Here is a 26479-nt window from a genome sequence, read left to right as displayed (position 1 = left end):
CCGTGGATACCGTGGCTTTCCTGGATTCCGGCGCCGCCGGCAACTTTATTGACTCTGAATTTTGTAAACGGTTCCTGGTTCCCACCCTTCCCTTACCCAACCCGTTATCTGTGGAGGCTATCGACGGGAGACCGCTCCTTCAGGAGCACATCACTCTTCACACATCACCTCTTACCCTCTTGGTGGGAGTGGTTCACAGCGAATCAGTACAGTTATTGGTCATCAGCTCTCCCTCTGTGCCGATCATTTTGGGGTATCCATGGTTGCGCAATCACAACCCTACGATTGATTGGTTTACGAACCAGATTACGGCTTGGAGTAGCACTTGTATGGACCACTGCCTCTCACCTGTAAAGACTGTTCCTGTGACACTAAGCTCCATTGAAACCTCAATGTTGCCAGATCAGTATCGTTGTTTTGCGGATGTGTTCAACAAGAAGGAGGCGGAGAAATTACCCCCACACCGACCATATGACTGTCCCATTGACCTGCTCCCTGGTACCATGCCACCCAGGGGTCGGACCTATCCACTTTCGGTCCCAGAGACTAAAGCCATGGAGGAGTATATTGAGGAGAATCTTCGTCGGGGATTTATTCGCCGCTCCACGTCACCCGCTGGAGCAGGGTTTTTCTTTGTTAAAAAGAAGGATGGGGGACTTCGTCCTTGCATTGATTACAGAGGATTAAACAGAATCACCAGACGCAACACGTACCCCATTCCGTTAATTTCCGAGCTCTTTGACAGACTGCGCGGAGCTACAATCTATACTAAGCTGGATCTGCGGGGTGCTTATAACCTTGTTCGAATTCGCGAGGACGATGAATGGAAGACGGCATTTAACACACGTTCGGGACATTACGAGTATACGGTTATGCCGTTCGGGCTATGCAATGCTCCAGCTGTCTTCCAGGAGTTCATTAACGATTGCCTCAGGGATTTTCTGCAACAGTTCGTCGTAGTCTATCTCGATGACATCTTGATTTACTCCTCAGACCTCTCCACCCATCGCACACAGGTCGCTCAAGTATTAGACCGTTTACGGCAACACGGGCTCTACGCCAAGCTGGAGAAGTGCGAGTTCGAGGTTCGCAAGGTGCTATTCTTAGGATACGTAATTCCCCCGGAGGGGTTTGAGATGGACCCTGCTAAAGTACGTGCTATCAGGGATTGGCCGCAACCTGTGGGTCTGAAACCACTACAACGTTTTTTGGGGTTTGCTAACTACTACAGACGTTTTATCAGAGACTATTCTAAGATCGCGGCGCCCCTAACGGCTCTCACTAAGAAGGGGGCCGACACGATGGTATGGCCGCTGGCTGCTGTTTCCGCGTTCAATCAGTTGAGGGAGAGGTTTACCACAGCTCCGGTGCTCCGACATCCGGATCCCCGACTACCTTTCGTCCTGGAGGTAGATGCATCAGAGACTGGGGTAGGGGCTATTCTCTCTCAACGAGCCTCTTACAGTGGGCCACTACACCCGTGTGGTTACTTTTCTAGAAGATTTTCTCCTGCGGAGAGAAACTATGATATCGGCAACAAGGAACTTTTGGCTGTCATTTTGGCCTTAGAGGAATGGCGACATCTTCTGGAGGGTGTACAGGTTCCAACCTTGATCCTGACGGACCATAAGAACTTACAATATATAGAGTCCGCGAAATGTCTGAACCCTCGACAGGCCAGGTGGTCTCTGTTCCTGTCCCGGTTTCCCTTCATTTTGACCTACCGTCCGGGCTCCAAGAATGCCAAAGCCGACGCTCTCTCGCGGATGCACACCTGTCCTGATGAGGAGAATCATGAACCCGAGAATATCGTACCAGCAACCAAGGTCTTAGCTGCCACCCACCTTACCTGTCTTACTCCTCTCATGGATCATATTGCCAGATTGCAGTCACAAGCTCCGGGATCTCTACCTACGGGCAAGCTGTTCGTGCCGGTTCGTTTCAGGTCTCGAGTTCTCCGTTTATCCCATGGCTCCAGAACGGCAGGACACCCGGGGGTTGCACGCACAAGGGATCTCGTTTCCAGAACTTTTTGGTGGCCAGGTTGGGCCAAAGACGTTGTTTCGTTTGTCCGATCCTGTACCAAGTGCGCAGCTAACAAGTCCTCCAGGAGAGCGCCCGCCGGGATGCTCCACCCTCTGCCACTCCCCTCAGCACCATGGACACACATTGCAATGGATTTCATTGTCGACTTACCGAACTCCAGAGGGCATACAGTCATACTCATGGTGGTGGATCGTTTTTCCAAGATGGCTCACATGATTCCATTGAAGAAATTACCTTCTGCTGCTACATTGGCTGATGTCTTTATACGCGAGATCGTCCGGCTCCATGGACTACCTACCGAGATTGTTTCCGACCGAGGCTCACAGTTCATAGCACGCTTCTGGCGTGAATTCACCAAAGCCTTGGGCATTACTCTGGCCTTCTCGTCCGCGTATCATCCCCAATCTAACGGGGCAGCTGAAGGGGCTAACCAGCATCTGGAGCAGTATCTACGCCTGTTCATTAACAATCACCAGGACAACTGGGTGGATCTACTACCCTTTGCTGAATTTGCCCGTAACAATTCCGTACAAGAATCTACAGGGGTATCCTCGTTCTACTGCCTATACGGTTTACATCCTCAGCCTTTCCCTGGGGCATTTCCCGTCTCTACGGTTCCGGCCTTACAAGAAAGGCTGGTTGCCATCCGGGCTACTTGGTCGTCTGTACAGGAGACACTACGACTCGCGGGCAGGCGACAAGAACGTCAAGCAAATAAGAGACGTTCTCACGCCCCTGCTTATTTGCCTGGAGAGAGGGTTTGGTTATCTACCAGATATCTCAAGCTAAGGGTACCATCCATGAAGTTGGCTCCACGTTTCATTGGTCCCTTTCCTGTAATTCGCCGGGTCAATCCGGTAGCGTATGAACTTTTGTTACCTCGAACCCTTCGGATTCCTCGAGTTTTCCACGTCTCCCTTCTGAAACCTCTGGTATGCAATCGCTTTACTACCATAAGACCACCACCGGCGGGCACCTCTGCAACAGATTCCCTTCGGCGTTGTCCTCAGATGATTCTGGCTACTCGCAGGCAGCAGGGGAGTGTGCAGTATTTGATTCACTGGAGAGGTCTTGGTCCAGAGAGTCGTTCCTGGGTACCCGCGGCTCGTCTCAACGCTCCTCGTCTGGTACGGGTCTTCCTCGCCAGGAGACGGGTTGGCCTTGCCAAGGGTCGTCCGGTGGCCGCCCCTTCGAGGGGGGGTACTGTCACATACCTGGCCCGGCAGCCGCCGAGAAGAAGGGGGAGACCTTCCACCGTGCCGCGGCAACCGCAGCCACCACGGAGAAGAGGGAGACCCCCCACCGTACCGCAGCAGCTGCAACCGCCGCGGAAAAGAGGGAGACCTCCCGCCTCTACACGGCAGCCACCGCGGAAGAGGGGGAGACCTCCCGCCTTGCCGCAGGAGCCGCAACCGCCGCGGAGAGGAGGGAGACCTCCCGCCTCTCCGAGACAGCCTCAGCCGCCGCGAGGGAGGGGAAGACCTTGCGGCTCCACGCGTCGGTCGTCCTGTGTTGGAGCCAGGTCCGGTCCTGCTGCGTGCACGCGGTCCAGCCGGTACTACGGCTCCTTTTAGAGTTTTACGTTCTGCCAATCCCAAGATGGCCGCGAACCGGAAGTGACGTAACGGCACTTTGAATTTTTGGCGGGAATTCTGTAATTGATACCTGGACTTCCTCTGCCTATTTAAGAGCCTCAGAAACACTCAGCCTTGCCTTCTGATGGTTGTACCTATCTTGTATAGTGTCATCCCAGTACGCGTTCCTGTTATTGATTCCTGGCATCTGACTCCGGCTTACATTACGACTATCCTGACTTCTGGCTTCCTGACCTCGGCTTACCCTGCAACGATCCTGACTTCTGGCTTCCTGACCTCGGCTTACCCTGCAACGATCCTGACTTCTGGCTTCCTGACCCTGGCTTGCTCATTGGCTATTCTATACTGGACTCTGGTGTTCTGTCTTTGGGACTTGCACACGCTGTTCTACCTGATTACAGGTTCTACCTTACGCTGTGCGTGACATTTATACAGTATTTTATTAGTACACTTGTGCATTTGTATTTGTGAAAACATGAAAATGAACATGAATGTTGCATTTTGTTGTTCAAACCGAATATCGAATAAACGAGTATGGCGGCGATAAACGTACAGATAAACGTAAAGCAACATTTTATTTAATGTAAATAGCTATTTAAGCCTAGGTTATAGTAGGGACAAACATAAGTTACTCACATGGAGATGAATTAAATGTATGAGGTTTATATGTCCTTGTATTTCATTTCATAAAATAATTACAGATTATAACAAATATGTAATTAACAAACATGAGCCCATTAATATGTTTATAAAAATATGTATATGAAAAATTTCAAAATTATTAAACCATGTAATTCTGTTTTTTTCATACCTTAAGATATGTTATACATTCTTTATTACAGATCCAAAGCGCAGCTGCCCAGAGTCCAAGCATCCTCTGAGGCCCATTTACAACTGTTCTTTTCACACCGGCTGACTTTCAATGCCTTGGCAGACCCTTGTAATTAGAGACAGGGTAACTATATACATCCTGTACAAATACACAAATACTTACATGCATGTAGGCTGGCATCTAGCTCTGGAACATCAGTGTTTAGTTAATTTTGGTCAAACTATCTTCTTAGAACAAGTTAAAATGTATTGCCTATCAAAGTGAGTTAAAAATATGTGCAGAAGCGTGCCCAAGGCCCCATTAAAATTAAACATAGCCCTACACACATATAAATCCCATCAAAGTACTAGCATCTTTGTATGGTTAAGTCTAACACGTTCATGTTCTTACTTGTGACTTTTATGCTTGAAATTATGCAATGCTCTTCACTCTTGTTTGTATTTCACAACATTGTACTACAAAGTGTAACTATTCAGTGCAAAAACCCAACAACAGATATTTGGTTACATTATAAAGAGATAAAAAAGCAACTTAAAATGTCACACCTTCAGTATGGAATTGTGAAGTCAGTGTACAACAATTACATATGTAGGTATGCTTTAAAATATAAAATGATGTATCTGACCTGAAAATACCTTGTGTCAGCAAACTAGTTCAGATCCCGAAATAAAATAACACAAATATACACTCAAAAACAAATGCAATTTTATTATATCAAAGAAAAGAAATAAGCATTGACTTTGGTTAGGATTACTTGAAAAAGGCAGGGAAAGCTCATGTCAGCTTCAGCCGATGCCCATGGATGCATACAATAACTGGACATGACGTAGTCTCCGCAGACACAGTTGGCACACTTCTCTGCATCTGATTATTGTTCAAGCTGAAGGCCATCCATATACTCTGCTGGAGAGTACCTGGAGAAACCCAAATGGACAGCAGCTTGCTGTCTGTCAACATACTTATTACATTCCAGATCTATGGATGTCCAGAAGTATACACTCACCTTGGGAATAGCCAGGACTTCCCAGTACTCTCTCCCACCTTTCAAAACATTTCTGAAACTTGGTAAACATAATTGGTAATTAGGCTATTTCCGGGGCCCAAGTCTGGTACCAAATATAACTTGACTGACAAAACCATGCGTCAGCAAACTAGTTTATATCTCAAAATAACATAACACCAACACACACTCTTAAAGAACAAATGCAATTTTAATATATAAAAAACAAGAAAAAAGCATTAACTTAGCTTCAGATTACTTGAGCAATGCAGGAAAGCTCATATCAGCCTGATTTCAGATTGTAATACGCATACTGTATAATGCATTGTATAATTGTTTGCGCTAAATAATAATACAAATTAAAGTATATATAGCCTGGAATAAGAAAACTTCATTCTAATGTATTTCTGTACAAGGCTCTTGAAATCATTGCCCTTTAATGATCACTACATAGTTAAGCCCAGCAACACACCAAAAATGTCACTTTTAATAATTTTCAAGGCCTTCTTGACATCCTTGTTTCTTAAAGAATAAATCATAGGATTCAACATTGGAGTCATTAGAGTGTAGAAAACAGCAATTGTCTCTTCTACAATATAGTCCATAGAATTGGGACTTAGATAAATAAACACAGGCGGTCCATAAAAGAAAATTACAGAAGTCAAGTGTGATGCACAGGTTGAAAAGGTTTTCCGTCTTCCTTCAGAACTGCTAATTTTGAGGATGGTTCTTACAATGTGAGCATATGATATTAGAATCATAATGAAGCAGATCAAGGCAACTGCTCCAATGTTGGTAATTATTATGGCTTTATTTACTGTAGTGTCTGAACATGCAAGTTTTAAAAGTGGAATAACATCACAGAAGAAATAGTCAATTTTATTTGGCCCACAGAAAGGTAGTCGGAATGTTAATGTTGTATGGATCATTGAGTGAATCGAACCTGCCAACCAGATCCCAGTTGTAAATTGTGTACAAAGCTTCATGCTCATAAACTTAGAGTAGTGTAAGGGGTGACAGATGGCCAGATATCGGTCATAGGCCATGATTGTGTACAGAAAGCACTCAGTACTTCCAAAAAAATGGAAGAAGTAAAACTGGGCAATACAACCATTGAAGGAAATAATGTTAGTTTCTTTGACAAAGTTGGTCAGCATTTTGGGTAAGGTAACTGTAGACAACCAGATGTCCAGAAATGAAAGGTTCAAAAGGAAGATGTACATGGGTATGTGGAGGTTTGGATCCCCTCTCACAGCCAGTATTAAGGTAATGTTACCTAGCAGGGTGAGAATATAAATACAGAGGAACAAGACGAAAAATGGAATTTTCATCACCTCAGTGTGTGGAAGACCCAGCAAGACAAATTCATTGACAGCTGAATAATTTTTTCTATCCATAATAGAATGTTGCTATAGGAAAAAAAACAGGCAACTTTGGTTTCAGGGAAAAGAAAATTGTTGCAATAATATATACTCAAAAAGTAAAGCTGAAGATATAAAGTATAAAGTCATCTTTATATGGTGAATATTCGTAAACAATTTTCAAATTACATATACCCACATTTCTTTTATGACCTTACATTTAAAATGTCAATAATAATTAATAATAATGGTCCAAATAAAACTATATTGGCACTATGCAGAGGAAGTGCCAAACCAAGTTATATAATATTACTGTGTTCCAACTTTTAGTTGTATTCTCCAAATAAGCCATGTTTTAGTTACATGTTCATATCAAATAATTACTAATTCAGTTCATCATTAAAAGTCAGTGTGTTAGAAATATTCAAAAGCGTGATTAAGAAGCACAATACAAACGTTTTGAAGTCATGTCACTATGCATTATACAGGTCAAGCTGCATGCTTCTTTAAGGAGAAGCTCATTGGGTTTTGACTTTTCTAATGGACATTTTACTAGCTTTGGTTTTGTAGGTAAATAATTGAAATACCACCTAAACTTATGACAAAAAGTGTGACGCGTTAATGAACATAATCTTTAAGTACAAATGGTTATCTACTGCACTCCTTGCTAATCTTACTGCACCACCTATGCCATCTAAATTAGTTATACTACTGATCATACGCAACCATCTTCTATAATTCCCACACGTCTTCTTATACATTTGCAAAAACTGTAACTATTTAGTTGTACACTACTACTAACTAGGTCATTAAATGATAGCCATCTATGAAGTACTACTGAATCCATTATATACGCTCATCTGCGATATTGTGCATCACTGATATCTATTGGACATCACCAAGAAAGCTCTACCACCAATGAAACATACTTTACCATTAATGTTATTCCATCTGTCATACTTAACCAGATATACAACACTGGGTACAAAACTTACTCTGTTCTCTGCAGATATTATCAACCATGTAGCATGAACACTATGATTCATTCTGTTTTCCCAAAAGTTCATCCATCATTCCTTCCTATTTCATGCCATCTTCATTGGTTAAAGCGAATTTACTGAAAATGTTTATAAATACTGTTTGCAATGCACAATCTTCTCTGTTTCACCTCTTTCAAACCAGGCATCACCGAAACCTCCTATAAATTCCAACCAAAATAAATTATACTAAATGTTACCTCTACCCAACTAATTAGCATAATCTACAAAACAGCTTTTCCTAAAAAAACAAATGCCCTCTTAAAAAACAAACAGGGTGCGTGAATGAATACTATCAATAAGAATAGCATCCTTCTTCCTAGTTAACTAGTCAGGGCATACTACTGAATCAGTCTATGACTGTGTATTTATATGGCTGGGATTCCTTGGGGAGAAAATTCCCATAGCTATTAATAGGACATTCTTCGATTTAGCTTTAATGATTGCATATTGTATACTAATAGCACGCATCCCTGAAATACACTGTGAGAATGAAATAAGGAGGTAAAGATATACGGTTCATTTAAATTTATAGTGTAAATTAAGTTGGAATAATTTATGCATAAACCTTTACATTTAGGTCCAGATATTCACATGCAAGTATTCTTTCAGTTCATATTTCTAATGATTTAGTCTTTCTGGTCTCACTTGATGTGTTTACAAACACATCATAAGTGAGTAGATCTTTTAACATAATGTTCATTGTGATTTTTGAGAGAACATTAGGACAACTAATACTAGAAAAACAGTCATATTATATAATGCAATAATTAATTAACCAAATCGTAAAGACTTATGTGTGTGGATACAGAGTAGTGTAAAGATAGTGAAGAAATGTATCGTGCTTCACTATATGGAAGTTTGATGGATGAATCTGGGAGAATGTCAGGAGAACGCTACCCACAGAAATGCATAGTGTCTACTGTAAAGTTTGGTGCAGGAGGGATGATGGTTTAAGGCTGTTTTTCAGGGTTTGTTTTATGCCTCTTAATTTTAGTGAAGGGTAATGTTATAACAAATACAAAAGACACTTTAGACAATTGTATTCTTACAACTTTGTTTAAGGAAGGCCCTTTCCTGTCCCAACCTGACTGTACCCATGTGCACAAAGCAAGGTCCATAAGACATGGTTTGAGAATTTTGGTGTGTAGGAACTTGAGTGGCTTGCACATAACCCAGACCTAAAACCCACTGAACCCTTTAATATAAATTGGAATGCTGGTTGCCAGGCCTTTTTGTCCAAAGGGCCCCAAATTCCAACAGACACACTCCACAATCTTGTGGAACATCATTTTAGAAGAGCAGAGGCTGAATACTGCTGAACCTCAAAGTGTGCGAAATCTGTAAAAATTTGACTTTAAAGTGAATTAAAGGTGAGGGAGATTTTGCTCATTTAGAGGCTGAATCATAAGCAACCAGGCCAGGATTACGGATAGACGACTTGCCCTCTGCACATATAGGTCCTTGCATTTTAAGCAATAGTTACTTTAACTTCATTGGTAGATCTAGCCAGCAAAATAATAGCTGTCACAATCAATCATGTAGTCAACTTCTTGGAGCTGTATCTATTTTTATGCTTCCATGTTAATATAATAATAATAATTATTATTCTTCTTCTATTATTATTGTTTCCTTTAACATGTTTTTTGACTATTTGATTTCAAAACTCTGGTAGTAGACCACCTCCACTATTGTTACACATACGTATATTTTCTGTTAGTTTATCTTCTGGAACAAAGTGCATGTATTGAATAATTTATGTCCTAGTCTGATGGATAGTGATGGGAACAAGGTCATGCAGTGTGTACAACTGTTTCTTCATCCTAGTACAACAAATCTACCCTGCTAATTAATCTCCTGACTGATGTGGAAGAACATATGGAAAAATAGGTAGCTAGCTATTGTAAACATTGTATTTATCCACTCCGGAAAAAATCCCAGGTGGACCCAATTAAGTCTTTCTAATGTTTGAATGTTTTGTTTTTCTTTTTTTCTATTGTCCTTTACTAACAGGCCTCTTGGGCTTTTGTAGATTTCTAAGCGTTTTCATAACTGATGTAACTGGTTCACCTCTAAATTGTATTTTAGGTATGTATTATGTGAAGCCTAAATTATTTTACTGTCATTTAGAAGTAAAGAGTTGTCTGTGTAATATGGGCCCTTGCTCAACTTGTTGACTATAGTTCATAGAATCAAACATATAATCCCTTGTCCTTTGGTATCATGGGAATTCCTTCGGGTAGCCTTGTTAGAAGAGTACTAGATTAAAGACTATTAACTCACATAGGAATTAATGTTACTATATAAATACTGAAAAACAAAACCAAACAAGAAGACAGTTTAAAGTGAATTATTTGCAAGGTTAGTTAAAGCCAGGCAGTAGTTTATTCAGTCAGTTTAGGATAGTGAGCTTCATACACCCAAGTGTAAAAATGGCACTGAATGGCACTTTACAAATTGCAAATGTAAAACTCCATACATATGTATATATAAAAGACAAAAAAAGAAAACACAATATAGTGTAATATAGTTAACAAAAAATAATTTCAATAAATGTGGGCAATGGCAACTCACTCTTTGTTGAGCAGTCTACTGCTCATATGGTTTGTTTGGAAATGAGACCCTTAGGGTAGATGTGCTCCTGGATCCAATTCCTCTAGATCAGGCATGTCCAAAGTCCGGCCCGAGGGCCAATTGCGGCCCATGTTCCAGACTGATAAGGCCCCCCAGATAAATTGCCCAAATATAGATGTTTTTTTTATATTAAAGGCAGAGTGATTTAACACCTGTTTAGATTTGTCACCCAAGTCACAAAATGAAAAGTATGCCGTTTTCAATAAACTTTGCATAAAATAGTTAATTTGCATTTAATTTTAATGGTTCAAAGAATGTCAGGCAAAATGGTCGGCCCTCGCACATATTCACTTCGTCAAATCTGGCACTCCTCGAAAAAAGTTTGGACATGCCTGCTCTAGATGGATGTGTATTCAATGGAGGCAGAGAAGGGTTAATAAATAACAGATATATTTATTTTTTAAAATATATATTAAAAAATAGTTTCCTTAAATGCGAAAGTTCTCTCATAGAGCTCTAGATAATAGAGTACCTAGGGGGGGGCATGGGGGGTGGTCCTCCCCGGGTGGCATGACCGCCTCTACAGGAGAAGGCTCGGTTGGGGAGATCAAAGATGTTGCTGTGCATCTGGATTTGATGTCATATCCCGGTGCAGAAAACTAAAGCTCCACCCACCGTCTTCTGCACTCACTGCACCAAGAGGACGCAGAAGAAGAAGAGCCAAGAGGAAGAACGAAGAGGAGGATGTTTTTCATATTGATGACCAGCCCAGATAAAATGCTGCCATGCAGTATGTGAGATGTATAGACTCATGGAAGGGAACCAATTCCAACTCAAATTCAGCATTTAAACCTTTGGGAGTAAGTGTTTGCTCTTCCTTTCATGGATCCAATTCCTCAAGATGGATGTGTATTCAATGGAGGCAGAGAAAGGTTATAAATAACAGATATATTTATTTATTTTTTTAAATATATATGAAAAAGAAAATAAAAAAAAAATATCCTTAAATTTAAGTAGATTTAAGTAGATTTGCATATTAGAAAAGAAATAAAAATAAAATAAACAATCAAATAATAAAAAAGACTTGAAAAGTCTCTCAAAGTCCACTCTGCTCCGCCTTATACAATGTCCCTCTGACTGGACTTTTTCAAGTATCACTCGTCACTGTGGTTTTGTGTAGATTTAATTCAATATCCATTCTCCATAACTCCCGCTACAGCTACTTCTGCATTGCGGTGATGTAATTATCTGGCAGTACATGTTCTCCTGCTTTTAAATCCCGCCTCCATGCGATATTGACATTGCAATGAATGTTCACTGCATACATACAGTGTTAACCCTTGCTTTACCTGACAGCTTTAATACTCCTTAATAATAAACCACAGGCAATATGTTGATAAATGGGAAACATTTTTAGCTATTCATAAGGACAAAAAATTTAAATAAAATATATATATATATATATATTAAAAAAAATATGAATGGCATACAAACCTTCTCCACCTTTACAAAAAATTATGGAACTCAAATCCAGCATTTTCAATATTACTTGTTTGTTTTCAGACAGTTTAAAACAGAGGTACTGCGATGAGAACCAGATTCGTCCCCAGTTATGCAAATATCTTCATGGCAGAGTGGAAGAATATGTTTATCTGGTCATCACATAGTTGGAGGAAGAATCTGGTTACCTAGCAAAGGTATACTGATGATTTATTTTTTATATGGAAGGGGGAACGTCTAACAGAATTTTTGAGTAATTTACTTCAGAATCAACAGGGGATAGTATTATATACAGACTTCAGTGACAAAAAGGTTCTTTTTAACAATTCTTTTTTTCAGATCCCCAGAGAGTTCATTGCAATAAGGTGCCATGTTGAACTTCCAGTGACCAGTATGAGAGAGTGTGTGAGCAATAACACCAGATTTAACACACCTGCTCCCCATTCACACCTGAGACCTTGTAACACTAATGAGTCAGATGACACCGGGGAGGGGAAATGGCTAATTGGGCCCAATTTGGGCATTTCCACTTAGGGGTGTACTCACTTTTGTTGCCAAGGTTTAGACAGTAATGGCTGTGTGTTGAGTTATTTTGAGGGGACAGCAAATTTACACTGTTATACAAACGGTACACTCACTACTTTACATTGTAGCAGAGTGTAATTTCTTCGGTGTTGTCAGATGAAAAGATATAATAAAATATTTATAAAAATGTGAGGGGTGTACTCACTTTAGTGAGATACTGTATATAAAAGATAAAATAATCAAAATGAAAACATTCTTCAAAAAAGTAGATGTCAATAATTTTATCAGTAAGGATAGTGGCCATCATTTGCTTTGCTTAAATGGAGTCCCAAAAAGTCAGGCTGTGAGGATTATGAGACATTGCTCTGATAAAAAGATTTGTGAGGAACAACTACAAATATTAAAAGAAAGGTTATGTAAAAAAAATATTCAGAACAAGAAATTGTAGTAGCAATAGAACAGTAAAACAGGTAGATAGAAAAGAACTGTCTATCTACCTCGCATGTAAATCCACAAAAAGGGAAGTAAAAAGATAGAAACATTTACATTTACATGCACTGGAAAAAAGTATAAAATAAAAGATATGTTAGCGTGTAATGTTACACATGTGATATATTTATTAGAATGTGCATGTGGTTTACAGTATGTGGGAAGGACCACAAGAAAGCTCAAAACTAGAATATGGGAACATTGAAATAACATTAAAAACATAGTGTACCAAAACACATGCCATGAAACCTTACTTTCTGTGAAATAGCTAAAGGAAAAAAATATTGTTGAGAAGGAGATATGATAAAAGAATTGGTGAAACTTGAGATGAAGTGGATCTTCAATTTACAAACACTCACTCCTTAAGGTTTAAATGCTGAATTTGAGTTATATAATTTCTTGTAAAGGTGGGGGAGGTTTGCCTGCTAGAGAGCAGAGTGGACTTTGAGAGACTTTTTAAGTCTTTTTTATTGTTTTTGTTTATTTATTTTATTTTTTTTCTAAAAATCTACAGCTCAATGAGAGCACTTTCGCATTTAAGGAAATAAATACCGTATTGGCTCGGATATAGGCCGCCGCCGTATATAGGCCGCACCCTAAAAGTTTGGTGCTTTTTTAAAGAAAAAGTTTTTTTCTTTAAAAAAGCACCAAAAAAACATGCTGCCGCTCTGTCCCCCCCTGAGATATGCTACCACTGCCCCCCCCGAGATATGCTGCCACTGTCCTCCCTCCCCGAGATATGCTACCACTGTGGGGGGGGGCAGAGCTCAAACGCATCGTGCGGACGCCCCAGTCGGCTCCATTGTAGGGCCGGCCCTGAAAGTGTTGCCATTGCACACATTTAATTGAAATTATTTTTTTTGTTAACTATATTACACTATATTGTGTTTTCTATTTTTGTCATTTATATATCCATATGTGTGGAGTTACGTTTGTAAGGTGCCATTTTTTCATTTTTAACGCTTGGATGTATGAAGCGCACTATCATGAACTGATTTAATATATGTTCTTACATTTCTGGTTGAGACGACTAGAGGTGCAGCTGGTATAGTGAAAGGTGCAGTGCACACAACACTGTTTTATTATAGCAGTTTATTCAGGATTCAACACTTTTCTAATTTATACACTATTCAACAACTAGCATTTGTATATATTTCTTCAGTCTATTCACTAGCTGAGTGGTCATTTTAACCTATGTACTCATTAACTACTTTTTATAATGCCATAGTTGCTCAGAAGCTTTCACCATCTGCACTCAAGCTGCATTTAAGGTTAGTGATTGTCATACTGCACATCCCCTCTGGTCCCCCTTGACATCAGGGGCATCCCTGCCTGTCGTACAGCCCCCCTCTATCTGCGGCACCTTCGGTCCTGCCTACCAATCCAAATCTGCAGATGCGATCCTTGCCACGCACAAGATGGCGGGCACAACCTCACCAATCCCACAACAGCAGGCGCAACCACCTAAAGTGCTCTTACACAGATAAGGATAAGATAAAAAAGGCTAATATCCAATCATAGTCCTCCCATTCTTCCTCCCTGGGAAAAAAGAAGCTGGCTCTGCAGTTGATTAACCCCTTTGTGACCAATGACATTTTAGGTACATCATTAGAAAGTGTTTCAGTAGGACCAGTAATGTACCATGGGTTACAAAATATACACTCTGTGATTGCTAGGGCAATGCTGCTGCTGTCTGCCAGGATATCCACAAAACTGGGAGATTCCATCCCAGCTGCCATAGGCAGTTTTAAGCACTACGTTTATTCGGACAGCTAACCTTCCCCTGCTGCCCGATTGCTCTGTGAGTCTGTGCAGTAATCTCTGCATTTTAGGAGTTAATACTCGTGGGGACTAAATCACAATGGTATTAATTCTGACAGGAAATTGCGATTTAGTTTTAGTCATAGTCTTTTGACTAAAATGGCATTTTAGTTTTAGTAGTATTTTAGTCATCTGAATTGTTTTAGTTTTACTCTAGTTTTAGTCAACTAAATATCCAGTAGTTTTAGTAGACTAAATCCAAATGTCCAGGCTCAGCCACACGGACACCCACAAAACATACACACCAGGCAGGCTCAGCCACACCGCCACCTAAACACATACACATCAGGTATCTGGATCCGTCTGTGCTTTGCCTACTACACTCAGTACCAAACTTTACATGCCTACACCTGAGCTTCCTCATTCTTGGGATTATCTAAGTCTCTACCCTACTCTTCTCCCTCACATGAGGGCGGTAACAGTTAAGCTACCCCCCCAAAAACTAAAAAGTGTAAACAACATGTCATGTATGCTGTACATGACCTGTGGCATGCTATTCAATTCAATAATTGGTTACACTGTCGGATTTAAGAGTACATGTAGCAAGGAGTAGATACACTTTTACACAGATTGATACCTAAGCATAGAAAGGTGTGTTCATAATTTACCAACTGGCTGTACATGTAGTGCCAATGATGAGAAGGGAGATGTTTATAGGCTTGTCCAATCAGCAATGAAAGCGGACTATTTACAGTGAAGGAAAAAATTATTTGATCCCCTATAATTGTAATGGTAGGTTTATTTGAACAATGAGAGACAGAATAACAACAAAGAAATCAAGAATAACGCATTTCAACATTAAAGGCTTTTTTCTTTTCTTTTTTTTGTATAAAATGAATCATAAGAAACAGAATTTGACGCCACATGAAAACCATTTGGCCCATTTGATCTTTTTCAATTCTTATAACTAAGTTTCGAAGAGTTAATTTAAAGTGTTTTAAAATCAGTCATACATTTAATTTATTCAATTCAATTTATAATATAATTATAATTAATCAGATTGTTATAGAATATAACAACTATTTAGATGTATGTGGATATATAATCTATATGTATAGGGAATTTTGTTGATCATATATTGGATTCAGAAATTGTGAAAATGTGTACATGTAAGGCGTTTTCCGTTCATTGAAGGGGCACTGATGTATATGAAGAACGGGCCCTGCAATGGGCATATTCAAATAAGGACAAGTGGGAGAAGTTGGAAGCCAACAATTCCAATCATCACAGACACGAACAAATGGCTTCACAACAGATTCCTTTTTTTCACACATTGTGACACAAACTGACTCAGATGACTCAGAGATTATATATTTAGTAAACTGAGATTGTTGCTTTTATTTGATACTATTAAGTTCTATTTGTAACCATTCACCCTCTCTCTATTTTTTCAATATACCTGCTTGCGCGTCTCTACAACGTTATCCGGGAATGGATTTATAAGGGAAGCAATTCTTTATAAGGCAAGAGTCTGTCTATTTCTTTTGCATTTTACCTTCATACACATCTAATCAGCGCTACATTTCTCTTTCTTTTTTTTTTGCATACAGGGTCGAAGATTATCCCCTAAAGTACTGGATAGCAACAGTTCCCTCATCTAATGTTCTAAAGAGAAAGTACCCAATTTATAGAAGTTGTTTATTTTCACTTGGTACTCAAAACCTTTGTAGGCTATTGGCCTCTACTGTTTTAACGCAAAAAAAAACACAAAAAAAAACATTGACTGTTTTCAACTTATATTGTAATATAAAATTAGGTTAAAACATGATTAATTAAATTGTTAACTTACAATTTTGTAAGTAATTAAAGTGTGCGCAGAAGTCGTGTTTTTTAAAATCATTTATGCCTCTTTTTTTCCATGGGGGAAGAGGATATACCATAAAGCACGGATACCTTAAAATATCGGAAGATTGTGGATGGGCTATAATTGTTTATTCATCTATTTTTTGAAAAAATTACAAGGAATATATTTTTTATACGTAAGTTCTGTAAAATATTACCAGTAACTCCATAATAGATGTTATCAGTTGTGATATACATTGTGTTGTAGGTGTCACTTGTTATGGGGAACACCACCACTTCAAAGATAAATATACAAATTATAAGTTACTTAAGATCATTTTAGCTTTCAAAACTCCCTATAAAGTATTATTTTACTGCATGCTTGTTCCTTTCATACTTTCATAACCAAGGTACTTGCCCAGTTCATAAATCACAAACTTGCATTCAGAAAATTCTAGAGAGGCGTCCTTTCTACATCTTCCTTGGTTATATTGTTAAATTTACTGCTTTATTAAAGTTTCGGTGATCATAGATTATTGCTAAACAGTGATGATTCACAGATGAAATAACTTTTAAGTGTTTTAAATAGAATTTAGTTCAAATAAATTAGTATATGCAATAATGCAAGTATAGGTTAAACCATTGAGACATGTCTTCAAAAATCATTGGATTGAATTTTAGATTATTCATTGAAATACTCAAAAATCATTGAAGTTCCTGAATGTTTTTTTTATTTTTGTGTTAGATTCTATAAAAGTTTCCCTTACACCTACCTCCGTAAGTTTAGACCATCTAATTGCACGGACATAGGAGACAGAAAAACTGGCAAAAACATTTTTTGTTTAAGTTCTTGATCATACATGTGCAAAGCGTCTTAACAATGATTAAAGGAAACAATGTTTTGTGCTTTTTTGCGCCTTCATAATTAATTTTTATGGCTAGAAATGATTTTTATGCACTGATATTAATAAAAGAAATAAACACCATCACAAAACTGTTCCATGAAGCCATTCATTTTTCAGCGTAGATGGCCCACCCATATGTCACAAGATGTCCTCAGCAAGGTGACAAAATAAAATAAGCTTCATGAAAATCATATTTGCTATTTATTATACTGAACTTTCCTCCCCCAAAGTTTTTTCATAGATGTTTTAACCTCCTTATTCCTTAAAGTATAGATGACTGGGTTTAACATGGGTGCTATGACTGTGTAAAATACTATTATCACTTGGTCAGCTTGTAGAGTGGTAGATGGTCTCATGTAAATGAAGACACACGGACCAAAGAAAAAAGTCACTACAGTGAGATGTGAGGCACATGTAGAAAAGGCCTTACGTCTCCCCTCCACCGTCTTAATTTTTAACATTGCAGAAACAATACCAATGTATGAAATCAAGACAGTGAGAAAACAACCCAATGAAACAAATCCACTGTTGGCCACTATCATGGCATCAATAATGGTTGTGTCAGTGCATGCCAGTCGTATTAGTGGAGGAATGTCACAAAAGAAACTCTTTATTTCATTAGGACCACAGAATGGCAACTGCATGGTTAAGGCTGTTTGAATGTTGGAGTGGACAAAGCCAATCATCCAAGTTGCTGCCACTAAAAACAAACACAGATGTTTGTTCATGATTGTGGAATAGTTCAATGGTTTACAAATGGCCACATAACGATCATATGCCATGGCTGTGAAAATAAAACATTCAGCACATGCAAAAAAATGGAAAAAGTATAGCTGGGTTATGCAAGCATTATAGGAGATAACCTTTCTCTCAGAAAGGAAGTCAACTAACATCTTGGGCACAGTCACTGAGGAGTAGCAGAGGTCAATAAAAGACAGCTTACCTAAGAAAAAATACATAGGAGTGTGTAGGCGAGGATCTGCTCTGATGGTCATCATGATCAGAATGTTTCCGCTCAAAAGTAAAGTGTAGATAAGAAGGAAGATCAAAAATACAATTTGTTGTAGACTTTGGGAGAATTTGAATGCCACAAAAACAAATTCTATCACTTCTGTTGAGTTTTCCATTAAAGATGATAAAATGCAATTATCTTTGGGAATCACATGGAAATCAAGAGATACATTGTTGTTGAGGTCCATGAGTCTAAAATATAATTAAAGAATGTTAAGGTTGTCTTTACATGATTGATGTCTGTAGGGACACAGAAAGATATACTGAATAAAGAGACATGAGTATATGAACCATGCATTAGCCATTTTCATGTATATCCCTTTGAATATCTTAACGCATAAATTATACAAAATACACACAGATACTTCTTGTTAGTTCATAAAATGAATAGTTATGTTGGATGACATATGCCTGACAGACAAGTCAAGTTGTTTTGTCATGTGTTTTAGTTTAGTAATAAAGGTACAGTCCACAGAAATACAAAATAATATCCTGCATATGTGGTCTTCTAACAGGGATAGACAAAATGTCCTTAAAAGGACACTCATGTCTGTGGTAAGGTTTGTGAAGGTCCATAAAACATCAGTAAATTGACCCCCAGTAAATTGACCACCATGAGCAATATTGGTGGCTATTCCTGTATTCTACTAATAATTTACTTTATGTCTTTCATATTGATGTTATTCTACATATAAACTTTCAGGTTTCAAAGATAATGCATAGTTTGTAAACTATCAACTATTTGTGAAGTTGCACGCTAAAATAAGGAAACTTACCTCTATGCATTTCCATTCAGATTTTCCTAAGTTTCAATTGTTAATGGTAGGGAATGTTAAGATTGTTAAAAAATAAAACACGAATAAAATATGTTTCAAGGTACACATATATCTGAATGATACTGTTTGTTTATGAAATTAAGGTGCAATTAACAATTTATGTCCCCATACCTTAGATGCAGGTGAAGCTGAAGATCCTTATTTTTCTCAGTCTAGTATTATGCATATATATGCCATATTACTCTATGTCCAACTTGTGCCTTTTAAATCCCACGTTGCTCTGATCCTAAACAATAGAACCTCTAGTATAACATATAACTTGACTATACACCAAATGCATAGCTAGCATATGCTTTATATGGAAGAGTATCCATTGGGACTAACAAACTATCGATGGTTACACCTGCTCTGTGTTAACTTGTTAGCTGCTATAGAGAAAGACACATATTCTATGTATACATGTTTATGTCCCTCAATGGATGATGTGACACAAACTGTTATCTACCATAAAGTTATATCAGTACTGTGGTCTTCATTAAATGACAAATGCATCATCATATCTGACACAAAAAGACTATACTAAAATGGGAAATGAGTAACAAAAAGACCCCCTATAAGGAACCCTAACTACTAGTTAGTAGATATCGCCTAAAGGATCTGTGGGCTAAAGTTAAGGAAGCCCTAAAGAAGCTAAGTGAACTATACTGGCCCCTGCTTATCATTTAGTGTATGAAACAATACTCTGTATGGCTATCTACAGTAGTTCTCTACACATTAAGTATCATGGCTACAAGTAATTCACTTATCTGAAAAGGGAGAGTAAGGGTAGATAATAGGGAGGGAGAGGAAGGGTAGATAATAGGGAGGGAGGAAAAGGAAGGGTAGATAATGGGGGGCGGTATTTTAAACTTCGCCCCAGGCGGCATTATTTCTTGGGCCGGCCCTGACAGAAATCCTGTTTTTGGATGATCTGTGGTTCCTGTGGGTGACCTCAAAGTGGGATATGCTTTTAGGAAATATGTAGTTTGTAGGGTTACTTGGGGTGTTTAGGGGGAGTCATCCCTCCTAAATCACAAGGTCTGGCCTCCTCGTTTCCTTGCGCGGCAGTGCTTCAGTCTTGCGCCTGTACCTGCGGGCAATGCACACACCACATCACATTGGCATACCTTCAAATATGTTGATGTATTATTATATATATATATACATATAAATTAGTTGTTTTGTTTCACACTTCATCACACTTACGTCTATTTTTACACAGGGTCGTTCCCCGCGTCATGGCTGCCCTCTGGCCCCCTCGTTTCCTTTGCCTCTGCGCGGGCAGTGACTCAGTCTTGCGCCTGTACCTGCGGGCAATGCACACACCACATCACATTGGCATACTTCCATATTTGTTGATGTATTATTATGTATATACATATAACTTAAACCCCCCCCTTTTTTTTTTTTTTTTTTTTTTTTTTTACATCCACGACACTTGGCCTCTCCTCTCCACGCTGACAACTTTTGAGGTTTCTAGGATGTTCCTTTTCAATTGATGTGTTTTGGTTCGGGCTCCTAGGCTCTCCTGCCGCTCCTACCCCATCGTTTTTTTCAGTAACAACCCACTGGCAAAATCTAAGGGAGTGGCGGTTCTTTTCTCTGCCCAGATACCCTTCCGCGCCTCAGGCATCGTAGTTGACCCCGAGGGGAGGTTTTTATTGGTTAAGGGCACGATTGCGGACCAAATGTACACGCTGGTGAATGTCTACCTCCCTAACTGAGGCCAACACCTCACCCTCCGTTCTGTACTGCAGAAGCTTGCTGGCTTTCAGGAAGGGATTCTAGTCCTGGGGGTGACTTTAATGTAGCACTGTATCCGGCCTTAGACACCTCTTCAGGGACAACGCGGACCCCCCGCCACGTCCTCCGCAGAATTCATTCACTCCTTAGGACTCACAGGCTGGCTGATTGCTGGAGGGCTCTCCATCCTGCTGCGAGGGACTACACTTTCTTTTCCACGCCGCGCAACTCGTATTCCTGCATCGATTTCTTCTTTCTTCCTTGCCACTTCGCCAACCTCCTCTGCCGTTCTTCCATTGGGGCGACAACCTGGTCGGATCATGCCCCCCTGTCCCTCTCCCTAACCTCCCCCCTCCCCCGTCCTACTGGGGCTCCTGGCGTCTCAATGAGTCTGTCTTATCGGACGTGCTGGCTCGTTCTGAGTCGCTTGAGGTCCCCCGCCAGTATTTTCAGGATAACCTCCTCCAGGGTACCCCTGAGATTAGGGGGCATTTTATCAGGTAGTGCTCTAAGCGTAAACGCGCAGAGCGGGAGCAGATAGACAGGCTTTACGCCCAGATAGCCTCGGCAGAACAGGCGCATAAAACCTCTGTGTCCGGACGCGACCTGCAGCTCCTCTTATCTCTCCGGGGTGAGTTGGCCTCGATTCTCAATCGTCGACTGCACACTTCTTTTTTGAAAACCAAGGCAATATATTACGAACATGGCAATAAGCCGGGCAAATATCTAGCACAGGCTTTACGGGCCTGGTGTAGCTCTAAGCTCAAATACCTCGGGACCTGGCTATCGCCTGACTTCTCCCAACTATTTCATTATAACGTCTCACCTTTACTGATTACCCTCCGGTCTGATCTGAGGTCCTGGAAGTCGTTGACGGTCTCTTGGTTAGGTCACATCAATGTGCTCAAAATGAATGTCATGCCCCGTATTTTGTATCTGTTTCAGACCCTCCCTGTCGCTGTCCCCCCCTCTTTCTTCGCTTCTCTGCGCACAGCGTTTCTGCGTTTTGTTTGGGGTTCTTTGGCCCCTAGGGTATGCCTTGCCACGCTAATTCTCCCCAAATTTAAAGGCGGTCTGGCTCTGCCCTGCCCTCGCACTTATTACATGGCGTGCCCTCTGCTACGTGTGCTGGAATGGTCCCAGAGCCCGGTGCACAAACAATGGGTGGCTGTTGAAACCGCCTTACTGGGCCTTCCCATGCGCTCTTTGCCATGGCTTCTGCCCCCTACTGCACGGGGAGCGGCTTTACCTCACCCCTTCATACGAGCCACTCTTGATGTCTGGTATCAGGTTCTCAGGAAGACGCGCCTATCCTCGGTGCCCTCGCCACTGACCCCTGTTGGGAATAACCCAGATTTCCCCCCTGGGATGGACGGGTTCCTCTTCTCGGTCTCGTCTGGAGACGAGAGGTCGGAGATCCGCACTTACCTCTCCAGCGAGGGTCTTAAGCCTCTGGATCAGCTTTCCCTTCGCACGCCTCCCTCTTTTCTGGACGCGTTCCGCTATGCTCAACTACGCAACTTTGTGCGGTCACTCCCCCGGAGACATGATCTGTCGCAAGCACTTACAGTATTTGAGGACTTATGTGTTGCTACTGAGCTCCCACCCCATGGCATCTCGCGGCTATATGGCCTACTTCTTGAGGCACTCAACCCGGTGCCTCCTGCTTTTATGGAACGGTGGGAATCCGAGTTGCAGGTCGCTTTTACGACGGAACAATGGGAAAAGATATGCGTCTTCACTCATTGCTGCTCCAGAAGTACCAACGATCAGGAAATGTCATACAAGCTGCTGGCCCTGTGGTACCGACCCCCTGCCTTGACTTCTGTATACTGCCCCGACGTGCCGAACAGGTGTTGGAGATGCGACGCCTCCCCGTGCTCTGTCCTGCATTTGTGGTGGCAGTGTCCTCTTATAGTTCCTTTCTGGATATCTGTCCATACCCAGTTGCAACGCCTCACAGACCGTGTAGTCCCATTCACGCCGGAATTTTGTCTTCTCCTTCATACTCCCCTCTCGGAACGTTGGTTCCACAGGTCTATTACGTGCCATCTCCTCACGGCAGCTAAGGCGCTCATCCCACTGCACTGGGGCGATCCTGCCCCACCTACCTTTAAGGAGTGGGTCCTCCGTGTCGAACAAATGAGGATCCTGGAGGAGTTACATCTGCTTGCCACGGGTGCGGAGGAGAGATACCAGAAGACTTGGTTTCACTGGCTGGAGTTTGTCGCAGACCCCCTTATTCGCCCTCTGTTGGATTAATTAGGCCGGGTGGGGTTTTTTTTTTTTCTTTTTTTGGTTTTCTTCTCTCTTCTCCTCTTCTTTCTCTCTTTCTTTGTGTTTCTTTTTTCTCTCTCCTTCTTTCCTTCTCCCTCCCCTCCTCCCTGTGTCTCCTCCCCTCCCTCACCTGCCTTAGTGATTCTCCTTCAGTTTTGGGGCTGCTGATATGTGAGCTCCTCTAGCTATCACGCATGCAACAACACAGTGCCTTTTGTAATGACTGGCAAACCCTTCTATTATGTGTAAACGAATGTACCTCTTTGCCTCTTGTCATATGGCTCTCTAGCGCACATATGTGAGCTGTTGTTATGTGCCCTGCCCATTTTACAATGTTCTGTCAAGTATGTCTCACTGCCTCTTGATGTCTGGCTCTTTCTACGAACATATGAGTTATCATAATGCATCCTGGCTCTCACGTTGCGACATATTACTGTAGGCCTCTCGATGCGATCATTGCTTTTTGTTTTACCCCACATTCCCTTTTTTCCTTCTGTATTACTTTTTACTGCAAAATCTTAAAAATAAAGAAATTTTGATTTACCCTAAATCACAAGGTGTGTGATTCTGGCACCCATGATTTAATGGCATGTTGGGTTGTGTCATTACGTAAGGCAATTGTGTTATTGTTATTGTGTTATTCAGGGGACTTTGGAAATTCTTATGTAATATTTTCTTTCATTCAGATAACATTTGAGAAATACACAATCATATTTCCAGATGCTGTATTTGTTGCTTAAAAAAAGTATGCTAAAAACATTTATTTCAAAGTTCTTTGTGACTCACAGGATACGCTAGTGTTTGTTTTATTGCCCAGATGTAAGCTTTCAGGAAATCTACACTTTTGATAACCCTTACAAAAAAATTACTGCAGTTTTTCTGCAGTTTTTTGGACATGAAAAAACTGCAATACTGTACTTTTACTGCAGTATTACTGCACGTTTACTGCAGTTTTACTGCATTTGTACTTCACTGTACTGCATTATTACTGCGTATTTACTGCGCTTTTTTTTTTTACTGCAATTATACTGCATTGTACTTCAATGTACTGCAGCTTTATTGCAATTGTACTTCCGTACAAAAATAACTGCAGTAAAACTGCAGTACAGTGAAGTACAAATGCAGTAAAACTGCAGTAAATGTGCAGTAATACTGCAGTAAAAGTGCAGTATTGCAGTTTTTTCATGTCCAAAAAACTGCAGTATTACTTCAGAAAAACTGCAGTAATTTTTTCGTAAGGGAATTTATTATAGCACTTTATACCTGTTGTATTATGGAATTTATCACTTGTACCTTTTTTTATAACCCCCCATAAGTGACTGTTTTGTTACCAATTTTCAGTACATGTTTACAAAGACACACTTCAATCTACACATATTTAATAAAAATATACTCAAGGGATGTTGTAATTTTAAAAACATATTAACGAGAATATGTATTTTGTTAAAAAAAAACTATATGTACTTAAGGCTTCATATATTGTCCCATTATGTAAAATGTGTCAGCTACTAATGAAAAGCTAAACTTCTGCTAAAAAAAAGAATTATGGTTTCCCCCCAGATCACGTGAGGGTGGTTTCTCTGCTGATTGGAGGAACGGGGAGATCATCTCACCGCAAGTGCCGCCATATTGCCTTCAGTTCACATGAGGCAAAATGACGGAGCGTGAAGTGACATCCTCTATCCAATTGGATGATCGTTGAGAGGACATCACTGCAGAAGATAAAGAAGATGCAGAGGAAGATGCAGAAGCGGAAGTGGTCATCAGAGAAGGCTGGGAAACATTTAGAGAGTGCTAAAGAGAGTGAATTAGAGTGTGACAGAGTGAGAGTAAATATGGGCACCAGGCAACAAATTTCGTTCACAAATGAAAAATGCCCTTGAATTTTTAGCCAGACCAAATGAGCAGGGAATTAAATTTGTTACCCGAAAACGAATGGGCCAGAAACTAACTGAAAAATTCATCCGAATCATTTTTGAACCATTTGCACATGTCTTTTATCAAATACTTAGATTTTAGTAAGGCTACCTTATAGGGAGTTTTTAAGCGAATCATGTCCTACTTTTTTAGTTTTAATTAACATAATAAAGGTTAAGTTGTAATGTTGGTTTTTGTGTTTTGAATCGTTGTGGGATTTAGTTCTGATTGTTTGTGCCCCACTTAGGAGTAGGAGACTGTGGCATTTGGTTTTTAGTTATGATGTTACACTGACAAAAGGTCACAATGGCATAAAATATATGCAATAGCATTTACCACCCAAGCTACACTCTCCGGCACCCCAACTCAAAGTTAGGAGGTATGGCAGTGCACAGACATACAGGTAACAAACCTCAGTCCTCACATCCTGTCCTAGTTGCATATGGGTGTTAAAGGATTGCAAGAACATGTAACAAAACTAAATTAGTGTAAGGTGCAATGGTAGAGAATCCATCTGAAAAGTATAAACCAGTATAAGCTATGCACATCAGTCCTATACAAAATTGTAACATTTATCATATTTCAAGATCGTAAGCAAAATATACTCAACACGTCTTTTTATTGTAGGACCCAAAAGGTTGAATAACCTTATAGAGATAGCCAAAAGAAAAAAGGCAAATGTTGAAAATAAGTCTAGCTACTAATCAAAACAAGAAATATTTTTTCATACACTGCCTTAGAAAACACTCTTATATCCTTAAAGAACAAGGTCACCACAGTGAGGTGGAAAATGCCTTACACTTCTCTTTCATTTCTATGTATGAAAGCAAGACAGAAGGCAAACACACAAGCCCCCTAGAACTTCACATTTAGCATACTAAATCAGATTCTGCCTGTAAGAAGGCATTTCAAACACCAGAGGGCTGACAAAGCCTGTTAACCAAAAGCATTATGGCATCATGTCATAGCCAAACCCATTGTTTGTGTTGTAGTGGCACGATTCTATGCTGAACATTTACTTTGCCAAGGTAAACAAAGAAAAAATAAAAAACAAATAAAAAATGTGATGAACCAAGTAAATATCACATTTGTTAAATTTCCTTATTACACACTATCATAAACAGTTACTGCAATTCTCCCAAATTAAAATTGTTTTGTACTCTAAACTAGTTACTGTTAACTGAAGCAACTATATAAATATCAATGTTTATATGAATAAAATACTTATACGAAAAATGATGGAGTAATT

At 40.1% G+C, this 26479-nt stretch overlaps 2 protein-coding genes across 2 annotated transcripts; both read right to left on the bottom strand.

The window, feature by feature from the left end:
- Window positions 1-5919: 5919 nt before the first annotated feature.
- Window positions 5920-6870, bottom strand: LOC128504788 (olfactory receptor 10G7-like). Its single transcript, XM_053475037.1, has one exon. It carries the CDS (start codon window positions 6868-6870, stop codon window positions 5920-5922), a length of 951 nt encoding a protein of 316 aa, XP_053331012.1.
- A 10794-nt stretch (window positions 6871-17664) lies between these two features.
- LOC128474508 (olfactory receptor 4S2-like) lies at window positions 17665-18600 on the bottom strand. Its single transcript, XM_053456861.1, has one exon. It carries the CDS (start codon window positions 18592-18594, stop codon window positions 17665-17667), a length of 930 nt encoding a protein of 309 aa, XP_053312836.1. The 5' UTR covers window positions 18595-18600.
- Between the last annotated feature and the right edge of the window lie 7879 nt (window positions 18601-26479).

This window comes from Spea bombifrons, chromosome 1, assembly GCF_027358695.1.
Source record: "Spea bombifrons isolate aSpeBom1 chromosome 1, aSpeBom1.2.pri, whole genome shotgun sequence".
In the NCBI taxonomy this organism is placed as follows: domain Eukaryota; kingdom Metazoa; phylum Chordata; class Amphibia; order Anura; family Pelobatidae; genus Spea; species Spea bombifrons.
Note: the sequence above shows the minus strand (reverse complement) of the source record. Positions and strands in the feature narration are given on the sequence as shown.